This window comes from Geotrypetes seraphini, chromosome 11 (genome assembly GCF_902459505.1).
Source record: "Geotrypetes seraphini chromosome 11, aGeoSer1.1, whole genome shotgun sequence".
NCBI classification, from domain to species: domain Eukaryota; kingdom Metazoa; phylum Chordata; class Amphibia; order Gymnophiona; family Dermophiidae; genus Geotrypetes; species Geotrypetes seraphini.
In genome coordinates, this window is record NC_047094.1 from 9,961,912 (window position 1) to 9,979,607 (window position 17,696).

General features: G+C 44.4%; 1 protein-coding gene across 3 annotated transcripts in view; it reads left to right on the forward strand.

Moving 5' to 3' along the window:
• The window catches only part of PEMT (phosphatidylethanolamine N-methyltransferase), a 156,889-nt gene that overhangs the window by 125,533 nt on the left and 13,660 nt on the right, over window positions 1–17,696 (forward strand). For all 3 annotated transcript variants that reach the window (XR_004536508.1, XM_033914942.1, XM_033914944.1), the window contains exon 5: window positions 12,403–12,514. Coding sequence is in view for 2 of the 3 variants with exons in the window: in XM_033914942.1 (XP_033770833.1) it covers window positions 12,403–12,514 (112 nt within the window). In the remaining variant the exon portion in view is untranslated. The remainder of the gene's footprint in view (window positions 1–12,402; window positions 12,515–17,696) is intronic.

A 17,696-nucleotide genomic window follows, 5' to 3' on the forward strand; every position in this document is an offset into this window, starting at 1 on the left:
GAGGGACTTTGAGACCCCCTGATATACGCTGTCTGGGAACTCCCTGCCAGAACTAGAGCCACCACCGGATACGGAGGGGGTACAGCACCCGGAGGAGATAGCAAAGTGTCTGGCCCAGGAGTGGGCAACTCCCGTCCTCGAGGTCTAGAATCCAGTTGAGTTTTCAGGATTTCCCCAATGAATATGCATTGAAAGCAATGCATGCAAATAGATCTCATGCATATTCATTGGGGAAATCCTGAAAACCCGACTGGATTCCGGCCCTCAAGGACCGGAGTTGTCTAGCCCCAGGAGCACAGACGCTTCTTCATCGGTGTTCAGTGCTGTCCAGGTTGTTCAGATGGAGGTCTGACGATAAACCAGCGACCTTCAAGAAGAATTCAGTCCACTGTATTGCCACGCCCCCCTTTGTCGGGATGTTTTTACAGACTTTGTTATATCTAAATTTTTCTAAATAAAAGCAGGCAACCTTGAAACATGGTCACTGCAGGGCTGACTCAACCTATGGACCAGGCGGGCCCAAAATCCCAGTCCAGTCTACCTTCAGATTCCTAAAGGAATGGATGCCAGACTGGGATTTTGGCACCCTTTATCAATGACCTGAACCACTGCCTCATATAATAATAATAATAACTTTATTCTTCTCTACCGCCACAATCTTGCGACTTCTAGCCGGTTTACAATCAAGAGTGCTGGACATTCAGCGAAATACAATAAGTAGATATTCAGAGGAAATACAGAGATCAGAGACCTCAGGAGGCAATAGTATAGAAATACAATTTGCTGAGCGGAAATGTAATATGTACATTTTAGTAGGTAATGTCCGACAGGACCTGTTGGGGATAAATAGCAACGTAAAGTTACGATAAGATGAAGATAACAGATTATATTTATAACAGTGCTGTATGGTCATATGGTCCAGCGGTTCCGTAACTAAAGCTCGCAGCGACTTTGGCGCACCGACAATCCCGTGGTGACATTTGCACGCCACCGCTTCAGCAGTTCCTGTTAGCGCTGTGTGTGGGGGACCCACCACCACCACTACCCTTAGATGTGTTCGCGCTGCCGTGGGGGGAGAGGGTTTGGGGAGAACCTCCCCCAGTACACTGGAAACTCCTGTTTTTCTTCCGGTTTTCGGTATTTGGGATTTCCCCCCCTTCCCCTCCCCCCCCCCGCTTCCCCCCCAACGGGAGTACGAACACTTCTAAGTTTTTTGAAACTGGTCAGGTTTTCACAGTTATGCAGAAAACAAGATTTGTATAGTTGGGGTTTTTTTTTTGAAACTCAATATATACATTTGCGGCGTGCAGAACATCACTGCAAATGGTCATTATAAAAAAAATTTTTTAAACCACAGTAAAATTTCCAGGTTATTATTTGGAAATTTGGGACCCTTATATACAAAATTTGTCCTCTAGAGCAAGAAGTATGATTCTTAATACTTTACATTGAAGCTTTGGATACATTCTATGCATTTTAATGCTTGGTACTTTTCATTCAGGGGTAGGGTTGGGTATAGGAGGGATGATAATAATATGGGTGGAATTATTTAAATTGTATTTTTGTTTAATTCATTCATTATAATGTTATAATTAAATTTAAAACAGTGGGGGGGAAGGGGGAGAGGTGAATAGGGGGAAGGGAAGGAGGGTAGGAAACAGGGCGAATATATTGAGATATTACATTACATTACATTAGAGATGTTATGGGTTATATGGAAATATATCTTGAAGGAATGATAGACATATGATGGAAATTAATATTGTGAATTTAAATGTAATGAATAGTTTATTGTATTATTTTATTGTCTATTTATTGGATTTCTTCAATAAAATGTTATAAATTTAAAAAAAAAAAATCTCCAGAAATTGCAGGGAGTCTGAGACTCGTGACTCTGACAGGCTTCGTGTAAGCACAGCTTTCCAGCGTTCCTGTTTAACGATCTCGGCTATAGCCGCCTCAGATGGACTTTGTATCTGTTGCTTGGAGTCGTTTTTTTACTCCCGACTCTTCATGTGAAACTCGAGTTGGCGTCAGATTCTGACGCTTTGAACTTGAAAGAGGTCCGGCCTCTGATTTTATTACTGCAGAGACACATGCGAAAAAGCACTTCAGAGACTGTGCGAAGGGGCCTAATTTTAGTTCAGGCGATTTGGCCCTCACATACACCCTCTTGTCAGTACACTGTTAAAACACCGCAATGATATTACATTAGACCTGCTTTGCAAATGGTATCAAGCAACCCGAGAACGAAACGGAGAGGCTGGAAGCGGATGTCTAATGAACAGACCAAGTTAGTCGGCACGCTTGTCCCACAGCTGTTTCGATCATCAACTGTTCTTTTCTTTAAAATTTCTAATCCACACCATCTACTATTCTGGGCTATTCACAAAATAACATTTATCATAAAACGAGGACATGTTAGCGCAGACCGTCACTGCACGTAGTGGACAAGTAATAGACATGTACAATGCAAATACCTCACCAAGCCGAGAAATTCCAAAGTGGAAACGAAGTCTGAGGCGGTTGAACAGAGATCTGATGGCTATAGCAACGAATAATACCCCATGTCAACATTAAACCCTTTGAAATTCAGACAGGAGGCCCATTTTTTTTTTTTTTTTTGGGTTCCTGCAAGCTAGGGTCTCGTCATGATCTCCTAAAGTTACAAGACGAGGCCCTCCCTTGATTCCATCCCCTTCCCTCCAAATGAAATCCCCCTTCCCGGATGAAAGCTGACAAAAAGAAAGAAATAATATAAAGATCCAGAAGGTAAATCGTGGAGAATTAAACTTCTTGCTCTTGGTGAAAGATTTTGAATATAAGGATCCCAAACTTCCATAAAAAGATGGATTTTCCGACACGATCGCCGAGCCTTCCAACTCTGAAATAAAAATAAACTTTAATCCTTATAGAACATTATCATTCCAAGCAGGCAATTGGAATAAATGTTTAACCAATTTTATCTCAAACGCTCTTTCTTACCAAACTTTTAGGAAGTCAATAAAAACTTATGTCTGACAAATTTTTCTGACTCCATTTCTACCATGATGTACTTCTAAAACACTTCCAGGAAAAATTGATTAATCTTACCATGTTAATGTAATTTTGAAAGTTTTTTTGTAATATCGCTGTCTGTATACAGTCTCTTCATCTGTAAACCTCTCTGAACTAACATAGTAGATGACGGCAGATAACGACCCGAATGGCCCATCCAGTCTGCCCAACCTGATTCAATTTAAATTTTTTAATTTTTTCTTCTTTGCTATTTCTGGGCAAGAATCCAAAGCTTTACCCGGTACTGTGCTTGGGTTCCAACTGCCGAAATCTCTGTTAAGACTTACTCCAGCCCATCTACACCCTCCCAGCCATTGAAGCCCTCCCCAGCCCATCCTCCTCCAAACGGCCATACACAGACGCAGACCGTACAAGTCTGCCCAGTAACTGGCCTAGATCAATATTTAATATTATTTTCTGATTCTAAATCTTCTGTGTTCATCCCACGCTTCTTTGAACTCAGTCACAGTTTTACTCTCCACCACCTCTCTCGGGAGCGCATTCCAGGCATCCACTACCCTCTCTGTAAAGTAGAATTTCCTAACATTGCCTTTGAATCTACCACCCCTCAACCTCAAATTCTGTCCTCTGGTTTTACCATTTTCCTTTCTCTGGAAAAGATTTTGTTCTACGTTAATACCCTTCAAGTATTTGAACGTCTGAATCATATCTCCCCTGTCTCTCCTTTCCTCTAGGGTATACATATTCAGGGCTTCCAGTCTCTCCTCATACATCTTCTGGCGCAAGCCTCCTAACTGTTTGTGGTATTGCGGTATATAAAAATAAAGTTGTTATTAATATTATTATATAATTTTATTGTAAAAATTTGTGCTAGATTTACCAAGGCATTTGCAGCCTTGGAAGCAGTTTGAAAATTGCCCTCTTAAGGGTCCGAGGTCTTGCTTTTTTCCCAGCACATAAGACCTAGGCCAAACGGTGACAGGTCAATTGCGCGCAAGACAATCGCTCGCCGACAAAAACACGAAGACAACTCAGCGCAAACACAATACCGCGCAAAGACTATAGCGCGAGAGACAATTGTGCGCAAGGATAACTCAGCGCAATGACAATTCAGCGCACCTCTAGATGGCGCCTGCCGAACGAAGGCCACGCGCACGTTAACATGTGATCACGTCACCACGTTGTCAGTATGGTTCCCTTGACTTTTTGCGTTTTAAATATGTCACGTGAATGCATTTTCGTTACTATGGTTACGTTTCCTCTTTATATATGTGCTCCGAACAGCCCGCCTTCCTTTCGCTGCCTGACTTTTTCTATTATAGGTAAAGATCTGGTTTTGCTAGTACTTCATCTATAACGAATATTTGTCTTGCGCGGATTTTTCTCGCCTCTGGTGAGAGCGAACGTACTTCCACATTTCTTCATTTACAGGTATGTTTATATTTTTGGTATGTTTATATTTTCGGTTCACGCGCACGCGGATCCCCTTTGCAAGCAATACAAGATGCATGCTACACAATCGCAAGAAAAGCGAGGGTATAATAATAATAAAACTGAGCGCAATTGACTATGAACCGTTTATATTTGGTTTGTTTGCGCTCAGCTGTCTTGCGCTCACTTGCCGGCGCTCAGTTGTCTTGCGCTCAGTTGTCCCGCTCGTACACATTACAGAAAATAATTTGCGCTCAATTGTCTTGCGCTAGCTTGTCTTTGCGCTCAGTTGTCTTCGCGCTCAGTTGTCTTCGTGCTCAATTGACTAGTGCTCACTTGTCTTGCGCTCAGTTGTCCACGCGCAATTGTCTTGCGCGCAATTGTCTATGAACCAGACCAAACACTTCCTAAAAGCAGCCGAACTGCCAGTATGCTTTAAAGTTATGTAGACTTTTGCATCCATACAATTTAAAAAGTTGGATTAAAAATGCTTAAATATTATAAAAATGTGATAACACTTTGCAGCCTGGAGAAGATGTGAGGCAAAGGGTTAGAGCAATGAGCCTATATCGTGTCCTCCCACTGACTCGGTATGAATCATACTTGTCATTATGCCTCGACTCTAAACTTAACTGTCCCTAACCCTTTTGCGTGCAACCCTAGATCGCTTATTTTATCGTCAAGCGCTTCAATTTACCCATCTGAAGCTGACAGTTGATTATTTCATTTTCCCGTATTCCATTTGCGGCCATTTACCAAAATGAAGAGCCAAACGTTGCAGTCTAGAAGTGGTTGTGTACAACGTGTGTTGAAATACAGAATCATAATTGGAAAATATATTGCAGTGTTAATGAAATAAGATGGAAGTGCTTCAGAGTTTTCAGAGAAAGCCAACAGATAACTTTGATCTGCAGGCTAGAGATTCCCCCGCCCCCAAGATCCTGTTTTCAAATACACTGCCTTTGACCTGACCACTCTAATCTATTTATTTAATGGCATTTATTACACTTCCCCCTCCGTATTTGCGGTTTGCATATCTACGGATTCACTTATTTTAAGTCCTGTAAGCCCCCCCTTAAGCCTTACCTGGTGATCTAGCAGGTTTTCAGGCAGGAGCAAACTTCCCATGCTCCTGCCCCATGCAGATGGTTCACAGGAAATGGCTCATGAGACTACGGGAGCTCAAGGCAGCCATTTCCTTTGAGCGATCTGCACGGGGCAGGAGCGTGGGAAGATCGCTCCTGCCCCGAAAACCCGCTAGACCACCAGGTAAGGCTTAAGGGGGGGGCTTTCCGGGCTTAAAATAGCCGGGAGAAGCGGGGGTTAGGGGCAGAGCTGGCCCAAATATTATTCACGGTGTTTTAATATTTGCGGGCCGGCTCTGCTCCTAACCACCGCGAATACAGAGGGGGAAGTGTAATCGCCTTTATGATTTGAACTTCTCTGAGCTTTCTTGTTAGTTATTCGTGTTTTCTGCATTTCTGTTAGCTAACTGTTTCATTAACCAGTTAAATTGAATTAAATTGTCAAATAAGTAGGGACTTATTTTTTTTTCTTTCCCTCCGAGAGCCCGAGATCTACATCTCTTACCAGTCTGTAAGTCAGAATTTTTCTTTTCTGTTCCTTATGGTTATAAAAGCAGAGTGGAGAACAAAGAGCCTGAAACGGTAATGAGTTTGACCCACTGCCGATCGGGTCAGGTAATAGGAGTGCTGAAAGCTTTTTGGCTTTGTTGGAATGGACAATTGCATGGAAGAATAATGATAATGTCCCTTTCTCAGGCAGGTAATTTTCTGAAATTGAGTAATGCCTCGGCACGCCATTATTCATCTGGTACCAGTTGCACCTGTTGGTCACTTGGAAGAACATTTACACGAAAAACTGTAGACTGAAATAAATATTAAGCAACGTTTTCCATACCATTTGCTATATTTTGAGTCTGTCGTCAACACCAATATGTGTGATGACAGTCATCGTGGCATGTTTACTAGGGTTACCATGTGGCTCTAGAAAAAGGGAGACGGATTGAGACATCCGGGTTTTACTTCCATTCCTTTCAGTGGAAGTAAAACCCGGATATCTCAATCCATCCTCTTTTTTTCTGGAGCCATATTGTAACCCAAATGTTTACAGTCTCTGTCTTCATTCTACTTTGGATTTGTGCCCCTCCCCCCATATGATTTTTTTAGGGAGGGATGACAGAAAAGATTCTGTTTTCCATTGGATGGGTAGGAAGTAAGAGCAAACTTTTAGTTTTAGGAATTAGTCAACTAGATCCCCAGGGGTGAAAATGATTCCCCCAAGTATAGAACAATGAAGCCATTGTGACATCACTTCTCGGGTTGGCTCTCGGGCATTGGTCACCTAGATCCCCAGGAACTAGATCCTCAGGCATTGGTCAACTAGATCCCCAGGGGTGAAAATGATTCCCCCAAGTATAGAACAATGAAGCCATTGTGACATCACTGCTCGGGTTGGCTCTCGGGCATTGGTCACCTAGATCCCTAGGAACTAGATCCTCAGGCATTGGTCAACTAGATCCCCAGGGGTGAAAATGATTCCCCCAAGTATAGAACAATGAAGCCATTGTGACATCACTGCTCGGGTTGGCTCTCGGGCATTGGTCACCTAGATCCCCAGGAACTAGATCCTCAGGCATTGGTCAACTAGATCCCCAGGGGTGAAAATGATTCCCCCAAGTATAGAACAATGAAGCCATTGTGACATCACTGCTCGGGTTGGCTCTCGGGCATTGGTCACCTAGATCCCCAGGAACTAGATCCTCAGGCATTGGTCAACTAGATCCCCAGGGGTGAAAATGATTCCCCCAAGTATAGAACAATGAAGCCATTGTGACATCACTGCTCGGGTTGGCTCTCGGGCATTGGTCCCCTAGATCCCCAGGAACTAGATCCTCAGGCATTGGTCAACTAGATCCCCAGGGGTGAAAATGATTCCCACCCTCTTAATACCCCCCTCAGTATGCTGAATAAGTAAGCCACTTTGCTACGGCTGAAGATAAACCACTTAGTAAGCAGAGTGTGGTGGGTTCTGGTCTCACCTCTAGTAGAATGACAGAATTTGAATCTTTTTTAAGAACATAAGAATAGCCTTACTGGGTCAGACCAATGGTCCATCAAGCCCTGTAGCCCGTTCTCAAGGTGGCCAATCCAGGTCCCTAGTACCTGGCCAAAACCCAAGGTGTAGCAATATTCCATGCTACCAATACAGGGCAAGCAATGGCTTTATGGGCTTTTCCTCCAGGAACTTGTCCAAACCATTCTTAAAACCAGCTACGCTATCCGCTCTTACCACATCCTCTGGCAAACGCGTTCCAGAGCTTAACTATTCTCTGAGTGAAAAAAAATTTCCTCCTATTGGTTTTAAGAGTATTTCCCTGTAACTTCATCGAGTGTCCCCCCTAGTCTTTGTCATTTTTAGTCTTCTGGCTGCACCTTGAAGTAGGTTTCCTGGGAGCTGTAGGTTTTTCATTTCAAAATGTCTCAGCTGTGTGCCTTCTGCTTTCTGTTTCTATGTACAAAGCTACACTCACAGTAACATCTCTCTCTTCAAGGCTCCGTGAAACTGTCTTCTCTGTTCCACCACCTGCCCCTTTGGTTAACTGGCCTTAGGCTGATACAGTTCAAACCCCATGCTGAACCCTGCTCCAATGCCCCAGGTACATTAGATAGATTGTGAGCCCACCGGGACAGATAGGGAAAACGCTTGATGTCGCTGTATGTAAACCGCTTTGAGTGTGGTTGTAAAACTACAAAAAGGCAGTATCCAAGACCCAATCCCATTCCCTGATGTCGTAATGCCTGCAGAAACCCAAAGAGTAGCAACATTCCAGCGCTGAGATTGTGATGTCATAATGCCTCATTCTGGCTGCCAGGCGGGTCTTCCCCTTCCCGGTGGATCTTGGGATGCACCAGGGAGGAGCCTAAGATTCCTGTTGGCCCAGGTGTCCATGCACCCCCCACCCTGGTGCATCCCAGAATGCACCGGGAAGGAGAAGGCCTGCCATTGTGAAGAGGTGGGACTGTTGGCTGGAGGGAGTAGACATCCCTCCGCCCCGCCGTACTACAAAACGTACTGGGGGGGGGGTGAGTCTGGAGGGGTCGTAGATTGGGGGTATCATGAGTTTGGAGGAGAGCCTGCTGGCAGGAGGGAGTGTGCATCTCTACTGCCTGGCTTGCTTTGGGGGAGAATCCAGGGCAGGAGGGAATGGGCAGGTGGGGGTTCAGCCTCTCTGTTTTTCCCTACTATTCTTTAGCATGGCAACCAACTAGTTAACCATAACCCCCCCCCCCCTCCCCACAGACCTTTAAATGCAAGTATAAATAATTTATTTTGACCTACTTGGCACAGTGCGTCATTCCCACACTCTGCTTACTCTTCAGCCGTAGCAAAGTGGCTTACTTATTCAGCATACTGAGGGGGGTGTATTAAGAGGGTGGGAATCATTTTCACCCCTGGGGATCTAGTTGACTAATTCTTGAGGATCTAGTTCCTGGGGATCTAGTTGACCAATGACATCAGCAGTGATGTCACAATGGCTTCACTGTTCTAGACTTGGCTCACTTCAAATAATGCAAAATGCAGCGGTCAGACTTATCTTCGGGCTGAAGAAATTCGACCACGTGACACCTTATTACCGGCAGTTGCACTGGCTGCCGACGGAAGCACGTGTAAAGTTTAAATTCGCCTGCCTCTGCTTCAAAGTACTATATGGACTAGCCCCCAAATACATAACGGACCTTTTCTCCTTTTCCACCAACAAACGTAAGAGAAACTTCGTTTCCCCTCCAGTTGGAGGTTGCAAACTGAAAAAACACCATGATCACCTTCTCTCACACCAAGCAGCCGTATGGGGTAAAGACCTAGACCAATTGCTTTCACCCACTACTAATGAGGAATTTAGGAAGCGCCTAAAAACACACCTGTTCCTGAAATACCTAAACAACTGACCTGCTCTTCTCTCTTTCCTCAATAACGGTCCTCCTGACCTCTTACCCTTTTCCTCTCTCCCCTCTTAAATCCGCCTAGAACTTCATGGTTCTGTGATATATATAAACTGTTACTGTTATCATATCATAATTTTTAATTGCACGGCCTTCTCCTAACAGGCCCACTTGGAAATCTCTTCCAATCTGTATTCCTTATACTCTCGCTCAGCAAATTGTATATCTATAATTTTGCTTCCTTAAAGTTTCTGCTCTCTGTATTTCCTCTGACTATCTGCACATTGTAACTCACTGAATGTCCAGCTCTCTTGATTGTAATCCGCCTAGAAGTCACAAGATTGTGGCGGTATAGAAGAATAAAGTTATTATTATTATTACTTATAATAATGTATTGGAGGAGAGTGTGGTGCAGTGGTTAGAGCTACAGCCTCGGCACCCTGAGGTTATGGGTTCAAATCCCATTCTGCTCCTTGTGACCGTGGGCAAGTCACTTAATCCCCCCATTGCCCCAGGTACATTAGATAGATTGTGAGCCCACTGGGACAGACAGGGATACCTGTATGTAAACCGTTTTGAGTGTGGTTGTAAAACTATAAAAAGGTGGTTTACAAGCCCAATCCCTTTCCCTGATGTCATAATACCTGGCAGAATCCCAAAGAGTAGCAACATTCCAGCACTGAGATTGTGATGTCATCATGGCTCATTCCTCCAATGCCTGAGAGCCAACCTCAGCAGTGATGTCACAATGGCTTCACTGTTCTAGACTTGGCTCACTTCTGATATTGTATTGGAGGAGAGTGTGGCCCAGTGGTTAGAGCTACAGCCTCGGCACCCTGAGGTTGTGGGTTCAAATCCCATTCTGCTCCCTGTGATCCTGGGCAAATCACTTAATCCTCCACTGCCCCAGGAACATTAGATAGATTGTGAGCCCACCAGGACAAACAGGGAAAATGCTTGAAGTCGCTGTATGTAAACCGCTTTGAGTGTGGTTGTATAACTCCAAAAATGCAGACTACAAGTCCCAATCCCTTTCCCTCTTTCTCTCTCCTTCTTCCCTTCTCTCCTATTTTCCAGCTACTGACTCGCTAGAAGTTATAAAGACACCGAGTTCCAGATCTTTAAAAATCTTTTTTAACTCTCCTTGTTGTCTTTATAGCCGTCGTTTGTATCTCTTTCAGTTTGGTAGCATGAAGTCAGAAAGAACATACAATTCTATATGCGTTCTCGCTAATCCAAAACATTGTATGCTACCTGCGTATCGCACAAAAGGGATTGGTTCATTTTGGACACCGGAGGTCAGTTTCTTAAAGTGGACGACAAGAAGGGTTTGTTTGTTTTTTTGGGGTTTTTTGTAGACAAAAGCTGTTAGCAAGAGTAATACACTTCTCCCTCCGTGTTTGCGGTTTCAGCAATCGCGGTTCCGATTATTCACGGTTTTTAGCTTGCTGGCTCCTCCCCCCCCCCCAAATTACATCAGCTTGCATAGAGCAGTGAATCCCAACCCTGTCCTGGAGGAACACCAGGCCAATCGGGTTTTCAGGCTAGCCCTAATGAATATGCATGAGAGAGATTTGCATATGATGGAAGTGATAGGCATGCAAATTTGCTTCATGCATATTCATTAGGGCTAGCCTGAAAACCCAATTGGCCTGGTGTTCCTCCAGGACAGGGTTGGGAACCACTGGCATAGAGAAATCGCCGATTCCAAGCGTTTACAGAGATAAATCGCCGATTCCCGGCACTTTCTTCACCGTGCTTTGCCTCTCCTTCAGGAACAGGCCAGGTCTCCCACCATGTTATTCGCGGTTTCACCATATTCACGATATAGCTTTTAATAGTAAGCAGCGAATACGGAGGGAGAAATGTAGAAGAAAACTAATCTAGAGTCCCCCACATCAAGCTAGGGAAACGAATGTGGTCCACTGGGAAGAATATTCATTCTTTGCACATTGTAGGCCATGTTCTATATATGACCCCAAAAAGAACAGCGTTTAGTGTGATTCTACCAAACACCTCTGAACTTATGTGCAGTTTATAGAATCGCGCTTAACGCCTGTGTGTGTGACTAACATTTAGGCCAGGGGTGTCCAACCTGCGGCCCCGTGAAGTATTTTGTGCGGCCCCGGTCGAGGGCGATGCAGTGTTTTCCTCTGCTGCCCCCGGGTGTTGACCGTCTTGCCGGCTCCCTCCTCTGTCTTGCTGCAGCATTTGCGCGGCCCCAGAAACATTTTTTTTCGGCCAATGCGGCCCAGGGAAGCCAAAAGGTTGGGCACCCCTGATTTAGGCCAATGAAAACCGAGCCTAATTACCTGCGTCTAAGTTATGTGCAGATTGGGCGTATTTCATAAGTGCACCTTAACTTTTAAGAACGCCCTTAACCCACCTATGCTCATCCCCTGGCCACACACCCCTTTTGTGATCTGCGCATTAGAATTTGCACTCATCACTTTATAGAATGCACTTAAAGTTCTTCATGTACCTTCTAATTAGTGCTAATTAGCACCAATTAGGTGTGAATTGTCAATTAGCAGCAACAAATAGCTTAGTAAACATTTAAGTTGGGGATGCGCAAATTGGCAGCTTTGGTTGCACTGTACAGAATCTGGCTCTGTGGGCGTTCTTTTCCCCCCTAAGGCACATGCGCAAAGGAGAGTGTGCATTGTGTACAAGGCGGGCACATTATTAATGACGTTTGTTGGAAACCAAAAAACATTCCATACAAAAACAACACAAAAAGATTACACCAATGCAGTAGAAATACAATACAATGTAAAAATGTATATTCCGCTACGTTAGTGCGCATTAAAGTAAGGTTGTTTCTAGGAAAGGATTCCTCCCTGATTTACGTACATAGATTCCATAAACATAAAACCTAATAATACAGTCTCGGCAAATAAAATGCTAATGAGCTGCGGAAACGCACTGCCTTCCAAAATCTTTTCTTGGCTTTCAATATTTCATATCCATCTCATTTTCTTTCTTACAGGAGACTACTTTGGTATCTTGATGGAAGAAAAAGTCACGGGTTTCCCGTTTAACGTCATGGAGAATCCTATGTACTGGGGGAGTACGGCCATCTACCTGGGATGGTCTCTCATGTGAGTAGAACTCAATTATGGTTGGAACCGTTTGTGTCTTATCCTTGGACTCAAATTTTCCTATTGGTTGGTCCATTGGGTTCACTGAAAAATGAACGAAGTGGCAATCTTCACCCACAAAATGATAATTGAAGATGTGCAAAGTGATAGAGAAACTGGAGAAATCTCTGTATCACTCCAGGGCAGGAATTGAAGTTGCGGGGTGGTAGACTTAGGAGGAATGGCAGGAAATGTCGGAGATGCCTTGGAATGATGCCTTGGAATGCCCTCGCAACTCCAGACAGCCTGGAAACGATCCTGTTCCCATTTTTTTTTTTTTTTTTTAACCAAACCTCTGGAATAGCCTACCTCCTTCTATCAAAGCCCTTAAAGGACTTCTTAACTTTTAGAAAGGTTGTAAAAACTGACCTCTTTGCCTCGTCACTTCCTCAACCCTTCACCAGCCATCAGTAAGTAATTCTGTATGAAGATATATTGCAACACACTGGATGAAACCCTATATTTTAACACTGAATGTAAACCGTAATCCGTTCTGAGCTCTTTGGGGAGGGCGGGATAGAAATCTAAATAAATTGTTTGCTCTAACAGAATAGTCGCCTTTTTGCAGAGATGGTCATGTTTATGACAGGCATTTTGTCACGGAGCTGCTGTTTTCTGGGCCTGGAGGATAGTTCCCTGCGATACTTTGACAGCAAAGCACAGAGGACAATATTTTCCTCATTGCTCACTAAGTTCTAAACTATAGGGAAATAACCATTTTTATTCAAAGTTTGTTTCTTCCATTTTGGCATTAAAAATATTAAGTTTTAGCATTTTAACCCCATATTTAAAGAAGGAACCACAGGGGGGTATTATAACATCTTTGCAGAGTGTGATAAGCATAGGTAGACAAAGGATGGTTTTTGTGCCTGGGAATGACGCACTGTGCCAAGTAGGTCAAAATAAAATATTTATACTTGCATTTAAAGGTCTGTGTGGGGGGGTTATGGTTAACTAGTTGGTTGCCATGCTAAAGAGTAGTAGGGAAAAACAGAGAGGCTGAACCCCCACCTGCGAAGCAAGCTGGACAGGAGGGATGCCCATTCCCTCCTGCCCTGGATCCCCCCCCAAAGCAAGCCAGGCAGTAGAGATGCCCACTCCCTCCTGCCAGCAGGCTCCCCTCCAAACTCATGATACCCCCAATCTACGACCCCTCCAGACTCACCCCCCCCCCCAGTATGTTTTGTAGTACGGCGGGGCGGAGGGATGTCTATTCCCTCCAGCCACCAGTCCCGCCTCTTCACAATGGCAGGCCTTCTCCTTGCACCGGGGTGGGGGTGCTTATACACCTGGGCCAATAGGAGTCTTAGGCTCCTCCCTGGTGCATCCCAGGATGCACCGGGAAGGGGAAGACCCGCCTGGCAGCCGGAGGGAGTAGGCATCCGTCTGGCCCACCATACTACAAAAGGTACGGGGGGGGTTGGGAGGGGGTCGTAGATTTGGGGGGTCATGGGTTTTTGGGGGGTCTGCTGGTAGGAGAGAGTGGGCATCCCTCCTGCCTATCGTGGTTGGGGGGGTTGTTTTCGGTAGTTACAGCAGGAGGGGAGTGGGTATCCCTCATGCTGGGGGACTTAGAGGGGGGATTTGGGGTGGCGGCAGGAGGAATTGGGCATTCCTCCTGCCATGACAGCACTGCCACTCGGTTGATCGCAGCAGGGAAATTACCTTCCTGCGATCAGCTCAGCGGCAACACGATTCTCTGATGCCTTGTGACATGGGTGCCAGTTAGAGAATCGGGGTGGTTAGGCAGGGTTAAGCATCTGTCCCTTAACGCAGACGCGATTCTGTTTAGGACTCCAGTGTCCGATTCTCAGCTGCTTCTTAGGCAGCTGCAGAAACCGGCGTCCTATACAGAATTCCCCCCCCCACACACACAATGTCTCATGTTCACGTCCACTCTTCCTGACTCAGTCAAATGTTTTTTTTCTTTCCAGTTTGTTGTATATTTAAATAGATCCTGTACCTACTAAAATGTTTACACAACACACTTCCCTTGTTATACCGTTCTGGTCACCCGTCAGTGCAAGAAACGTGAAAAAGAAACTTCTTCTGGGATTAGGAATTAACAGCTGGTTGGATCGTTAGCTATGCCAGGCACTAATTAAAAAGCGCTCGAGGATATTTTGATATCTGAAGTCGAGATGACATGATGTCCTCATGCAAGAATGCTCCTTCTAGCCCTCCATCCCCCACCACCCTTCCAGTACTCTGCCTTGTGGCACACACTTAGCTCAGGGTGGGTTTTTTTATTTTTTTTTTTTAATGACGCATATTCAGCAAACAAAATTGCTGTGGCTATAGTATTCTTAGAACCTTCCAAATTCACATATAGCAAACAACAATTACAGAAGGTCACAAAAACTTTTCATATAGGCTTCTTCAGCTAAACATTAGCTCTTATCTCATGGACCTCAGTAGTGCCATTCCATGCTATTATATTTTAAGCATGCAAGACCCCTGATCGTCATTGGTCCCATGTAATTTTAGTCATTTTTAAAGTAACTTTTGTTTTTAGTTTATATTATATTTAGAAAACATATAACTTATCTTTTAGCTACGCGGGTGGGGGTACGCACTCCGACGTAGACTACGTTTCGCCCTTTCGGGCTGTATCAAGGAATCCCCCTCAAATATTCCAGCTCATGCTCCCCGCGTCAGGTTTAAAGACAGGAAGACATAAAGACTGATCCGTGAGCATGCAGTCAGACTTTTGGAAACTTTAACTGTAAAGTTATCATGAGAAGGAACAGATTGAGACAGGTAAAAATGGAAGTGCAGAAAAAATTAGTGGCGTCGAAAGGGACAGATTTAAATTTAAAAAAAAAAATACTCTGTTCTTAAATTTTAGGAAGATCTCGAGCCAAATTTAGGTAACTAAGTTTTCAGCTGAAAATTCTCCTAACTTTAGGACAGGAAAAGATATACCAGGCATGTCCAAAAGGTAGATTGCGATCTACCTATAGATCGCAGAGGGGTCAGAGGTAGATCACCAGCCCCACTTGTCTCCATCTCTTCAGCAGCTCGTCCCGTCACTAGGAGAGATCTCGTGCCGGCAGGTCGTCTGCCAAGGGCTTACCACCGCTGTTGATCCTTTGCCTGTCTTTTTCCCCTGCCTGCGGCAATCTTGCCTGCGGTTGTATTGGGGGCGCTTGGTTGTTTTCGTGCAAATATTTTATGGGTACCCTGCGATGATACGCCACAGGCCCGGCATCATACCTGGTCTCCTGCCTCTCAGAATCGCCCATCAAGCCCAGCAGCCCATTCTCACGGTGGCCAGTCCAGGTCCCTAGTACCTGGCCAAAACCCAAGGAGTAGCAACATTCCATGCTACCGATCAAGCAGTGGCTTCTCCCATGTCTTTCTCAATAACAGACTATGAACTTTTCCTCCAGGAACTTGTCCAAACCTTTCTTAAAACCAGCCATGCTATCTGCTCTTATCGCAACCTCTGGCAATGCGTTCCAGAGCTTAACTATTCTCCGAGTGAAAAAAATTTCCTCCTATTGGTTTTAAGAGTACTTCCCTGTAACTTTATCGACTGTCCCTTAGTCTTTGTAATTTTTGACAGAGTGAAAAATCGATCCACTTGTACCCATTCTACTCCACTCAGGATTTTGTAGACTTCAATCATATCTCAGCCGTCTTTTTTCCAAGCTGAAGAGCCCTAACCGTTTTAGTCTTTCCTCATACGAGAGGAGTTCCATTCCCTTTACCATCTTGGTCGCTCTTCTTTGAACCTTTTCTAGCGCCATTATATCTTTCTTGAGATAAGGAGACCAGAACTGAACGCAGTACTCCAGGTGAAGTTGCACCAAGGATCGATACAGAGGCATTATAACATTCTTAGTCTTGTTAACCATCCCTCTTTTCATAATTCCTAGCATCCTATTTGCTTTTTTGGCCGCCGCCACACATTGAGAGGAAAGTTTCATTGTATTGTCTACGATGACACCCAGATCGTTTTCTTGGGCGCTAATCCTCAAGGTGGACCCTAGCATCCAGTAACTGTGATTCAGGCTATTCTTCCCAATTATGCATCACTTTGCATTTGTCCACATTCAATTTTGTCTTTCATTTGGACGCCCAGTCTTCCAATTTCCTAAGGTCCACCTGCATGAAGGTGATAAAGGGTTGGAAAGAACATCAGGTTGGGATGTCATTGCACTCACCTCAGTTCAACGGTGCCCAACCTGCCAGAATAAGATAGATTAATCAGACAAAGGTAGAGAGCCTTAAGGTGTGATTTGAAAGTAGAGGGGCAAGGCTCCAATCTAAGATAAAGACAATCTGTTCCCAATTAACTTGGCAATAGGAGGAAATAGGAAGATCAACAAGTTCTCGGTTGGATATAGGGGATAAGGAGTTTAGTGCGGAAAACTGAATCTGATGACAAAGAAGAACCATAAATGGTATACGATATGATATCAGAATTAGAGAATGACACGGGGACTGTGTACCGCGGTAAACCGTGGGTCACCGCAGTAAATCCGCAGTAATGGGTACATTTGCAACTAGTTTACTGCAGGAATGGGGACAAGACCTTTTACCGCCCCGTGGAAGCCATGAAAAGTCTTGCTCCTGTGGTAAAAAAAAAATTGCGCCTTTTTTACCTTCAGGAGCCAGCCATACCATGATGAAGACAGAAGGAACCCAAAACCTGAGACCAATGTGATTTGAAGAATAAAATTACCAGACAACAAAAGGTAGAAATTTTTTTTTTTTAATATATATATATTTTGTGATTAGAATATTTCAGATTTGAAATATGTATCCTGCTAGAGCTGTTATTAGACATAACTGGGGACTGCAAAGTAGAGGTCTGCACGGGAACGGGGATTGCAGGAATCCCGCGGGAATTCCCCCTAACCCACGGGGACCCCCCTCTGGCCCACGGGACTCCCACGGGGACTCCTCTCTAGCCAACGGGACTCCCACGGGGATGGAAGGCTTTGGAAGCAGGGTTTGTCCATATAATATAATTGACACATCAGCCTTAGTAAAAGAGGGGGTTTATAAGTTAATTACCTGAACAGAAAACAAAAAAAGAGTTCCACCAAAGAGATTCCACAAGGAAAACAGCAGCGCAAACACAAAATAAACTGTGGAATTGATGATCCTGTCAGAAGTAATTGCTGCTTTTTAT